The sequence below is a fragment of the Hordeum vulgare genome, chromosome 2H (assembly GCF_904849725.1).
Source record: "Hordeum vulgare subsp. vulgare chromosome 2H, MorexV3_pseudomolecules_assembly, whole genome shotgun sequence".
Classification (NCBI taxonomy): domain Eukaryota; kingdom Viridiplantae; phylum Streptophyta; class Magnoliopsida; order Poales; family Poaceae; genus Hordeum; species Hordeum vulgare.
In genome coordinates, this window is record NC_058519.1 from 81558801 (window position 1) to 81562802 (window position 4002).

The 4002-nt window shown below is 48.4% G+C and overlaps 1 protein-coding gene and 2 non-coding genes across 3 annotated transcripts; 2 read left to right on the forward strand and 1 right to left on the reverse strand.

Annotated features, from left to right (window-relative positions):
- Positions 1-208: 208 nt before the first annotated feature.
- Positions 209-1370, reverse strand: LOC123425196 (ribonuclease 1-like). Its single transcript, XM_045108871.1, has 2 exons — positions 1220-1370; positions 209-1076 (listed from the first exon to the last, which is right to left on the reverse strand). Exons 1-2 carry the CDS (start codon positions 1310-1312, stop codon positions 447-449), a joined length of 723 nt encoding a protein of 240 aa, XP_044964806.1. The 5' UTR covers positions 1313-1370; the 3' UTR covers positions 209-446.
- Positions 1371-2914: 1544 nt separating this feature from the next.
- On the forward strand, positions 2915-2995 carry TRNAL-CAG. The gene has a single exon. It is a non-coding gene; the product is annotated as a tRNA-Leu (tRNA).
- Positions 2996-3453: 458 nt separating this feature from the next.
- On the forward strand, positions 3454-3534 carry TRNAL-CAG. The gene has a single exon. It is a non-coding gene; the product is annotated as a tRNA-Leu (tRNA).
- The last annotated feature ends 468 nt before the right edge of the window (positions 3535-4002 follow it).

A 4002-nucleotide genomic window follows, 5' to 3' on the forward strand; every position in this document is an offset into this window, starting at 1 on the left:
AGGCGGTGATTAAATGGGGTGTCCAAATGTTTAAGACGTCGTACGAGGGATCCGATTATAGATGCTCTTACCCACCAAGAATGCACGCACCCATGCCAACTCAAGGTCATCTGGAAAAAACAACAAAAGATCCCAACTCAGTGTTGTGACTTGTGACATACTTTGTTCCATCTTTTGACCTCGTTCAGAATATGTGGAGCAAAATCGGAAGACAAGATTAGAAGTCTTTATTCGCCTGTTGAGATCAGGAATTGATAGAAAACGTTACGTCGATGTCCAGAACTCAGGACTGGACGGAATTTTAACTGAACCGATAACCAACACAAAGGTACATCCATCACGTAATCCAGCCGCGCGCCGTGCAGATGGCCGGCCGCGTCGAGCCAATCAGCCGCCACACCCCGACGGGCGGCGGCAATGGATGTTCAATTAGAACTCAAATTTAATCAGAAGGCCGGCAGCTGGACCCTGTCTTTGCAGTTGCCCTGCATCGGCAGCGGGCAGTCGATGAGGTTCTCCCCGTCGCGGTCGATGCACTGGTACACCTGGAACAGCTGCGTCTCGCCGTCGACGCCACGGTTGCACTCCAGGTTCGCCGTGAACCCGGTCCCCTCCCTGATGGCGTCCCTGATGCTGCTGAGGAAGTAGGTCTCGGTGTCGGACGGCACGATCCCGGCGTCGGCGAGGATGCTGGTGAGGTTGTGGCGGGCCTTGAAGCCGAGCGCCGTCGCGAAGTAGCCGTGCTGGTCCAGGTTGGAGCAGGTGCCGTGCTTCTCCCACTCGTGGGTCCAGAACTCGAAGCTCTTCCCGCCCTTGCACGCCAGCGTCGGCCAGTTGGCGTCCAGCTCCGTCACCAGGTCCCTGATTTCCCAGAGCTTGAGGCGCTCGCTGTTGCAGGACTCCGGCCAGCACTTCTTCCTCCGCCTGGTCACCATCTCCAAGGCGCCGTCGAGCTCGCCGCGGGTCTTGCACTCGGCGTAGTTGGGCCAGAGCCCGTGGATGCCGAAGTCCGTCGCCGGCTTGCCGGTGTCCGGGAAGCAGCACCCCTTCTTCGTGTCACAGAAGGACCCTGGCCACTAGAAAGCACGTCCGTCCAAGAAACGAGATCCCGATCGTTAGACTCATCGGTTTTCTGGAAGGAATAATCAGCCAACCCTAACTTTGCAATCTGTACAAGAAACGATCTACACGGATTGGAAATCGGTCATCGACTACTCACTTGCTGCACAAGGTAGAAGAAATCGAATTCCTCCGCCGAGGAGACGGCGACGAGAGAAAGCAGGAGCAGGGCCGAGAGCACGACGAGCTTCATCTTGGCCTGTTAACGCTGAGATGTGTAGCTGCAGCTATGGCGCGACTACTTATATAGCATAAGACGCTGTGTAACTTCATGCAACACGCGACTCGTTGTTTACACAATCATATGGTACTAAAAAGATGCTGGGACGGATACGAATCCGTTCGAATATGCCGTCGGTTGATCAGGTTCAGTTTCGAGGAAACAACGTGCAAGCAAGCAACGGCCATGTGTTCCGTTGATCACAAAAAAAAACGGACATGTGTTCATCTCCACGCAGAATATAAACATGGCGCAAATGCCATCGGAGTCCAGGTAGGAGAAACAAGTGTAGATAGATTCCTCATCCTCATCCTCATCCTCATCCTCATCCTCATCCAATCGTTCAGATTAGGAGGGGGAAAACACGAGACTTGAAATTTGTTATCATGGAGAATCGTCGGAAATTTCGTGGTAGTGGTGGTTGATGGGTCGCTTCCTTCCCCACGCAAGGCAGCTGGTACAAGGAGTAATGAATCAATAATAACGCTGCCGAATAGTATGGTTTTTTAGGTACAGCTGACATTATTGGATGGAAAAAACGAAATTATCAATGTGAGTCAGGAGACCAATTATTGGCATGAACTTAGTTCCAATTATTGGCTGACGAAGTTTCAATGGAGCACTCATTTATGTTCTTTTTTTTCTAGTAAGTATATATGTTTTGATGGTGTAGTAGATTTGGGAAGACCAATTATTGGCATGAACTTAGTTCCAACCAAGGACTTTTTGAATATTTAAGGTCAACAGCGCGTAGGACAGGTGGGACAAGAGCAGCTTCTGAAGTTTGATGGATCGTCTGATGCCACACTGAAAGTTACAACGAGAGTAACATATTGTAGGAGGGGGGGTTGGGGTTCAAGCGGCATGCTGTTCACATTCTTTAATCGGGCAACGACAAAGTTTATGCATTGTATTTTTCTTGAAGGCATTTTTTTAAGAACTATCTTTCTAGTCCAGGTGTAGTTTTTGATGATGGTTACTGCAAGTGATTGATGTTCATGGCAGTTTTTTTTTCTTTTTATTTTCTTTTTTGACTATGTGTATCCTGGATGTTTATATGCATCTAGTGGGTGCAGAGACTGGGATGTAATTGATATCTACTTAATATTAATATATTTCTCTTTTTTCTTAATACGGTGGGCACCAAAGGAGGTTACCATTGTGCCGAATCCCATATGCCATGCATCCCTTGATCCCTTCCGATTCTTAAGCCACTATATTGCAAATCATGTACTTAAGAGATGTTTCAACTCAGCCGCTATGTGAAGTTTGCAATCCATCTGGCTCGAGAGCGGCATTTCTAACCGAGAAGATAAAGGATCAACATCGGGAATGGAAGATAGTCCAACAAGAGTGATCTCACATTGGTTTCTCATGGTGCGTGGTGCGGCGCAACCGCGGTCAAGCACTTGTAATCCTTATTTTCATCGAAACATCTCTATCTTCAATCTTAATATATGGATACAGATCTATATGTGGTGAGCAACCTAAAAATCATCTCCGTGGTTCTTGAGAATAAAAACATTGTAAAGAAGACAAGTATAGATAGGAATCCATAATGTTAAGAGACGTCAAGTCAAGATGGCCGAGTTGGTCTAAGGCGCCAGTTTCAGGTACTGGTCCGAAAGGGCGTGGGTTCAAATCCCACTCTTGACAACACTTTTTTTCATGTAGTTTTTCCTGTCTTCTGAACTGCCATCGCTTCCTCTACCAAGATTGACTCGAAGGAGTTTTTGATCGCTTGTTTTGTGCGAGGAGTTCCGGTCGTAACCGTCTCACTCTTCACGCAAGGCAAAAGCAACATCCATCTTTGGACCTAACTGACCGCTAGAAAAGTAGCGTCCGAACTTACTGCAGAAGACCCTGGTGGCTCGTCAGTTCAGTTTCAGTTTCAGACTTCCAATTCGGAGCATCTGCGTGGTGCCGTCAAGCCAACAAACTCCGGGAACACCAGGCACGAGAACCTGAGTTCCAGTTCACAGCATCTGCGTGGCGCGTGGTACTGTGAAGCCAACCATCTCAGAATACCCCACGGCCACGCATCAAAAAGTAGCCTCGTGCAGTGAATTGAGGGATAAGGCTACTTGGAAATTTATACCCGAATTGGACGTCAAGTCAAGATGGCCGAGTTGGTCTAAGGCGCCAGTTTCAGGTACTGGTCCGAAAGGGCGTGGGTTCAAATCCCACTCTTGACAACACTTTTTTTCATGTAGTTTTTCCTGTCTTCTGAACTGCCATCGCTTCCTCTACCAAGATTGACTCGAAGGAGTTTTTGATCGCTTGTTTTGTGCGAGGAGTTCCGGTCGTAACCGTCTCACTCTTCACGCAAGGCAAAAGCAACATCCATCTTTGGACCTAACTGACCGCTAGAAAAGTAGCGTCCGAACTTACTGCAGAAGACCCTGGTGGCTCGTCAGTTCAGTTTCAGTTTCAGACTTCCAATTCGGAGCATCTGCGTGGTGCCGTCAAGCCAACAAACTCCGGGAACACCAGGCACGAGAACCTGAGTTCCAGTTCACAGCATCTGCGTGGCGCGTGGTACTGTGAAGCCAACCATCTCAGAATACCCCACGGCCACGCATCAAAAAGTAGCCTCGTGCAGTGAATTGAGGGATAAGGCTACTTGGAAATTTATACCCCCTGTATCTATGAAAAAGATTGCA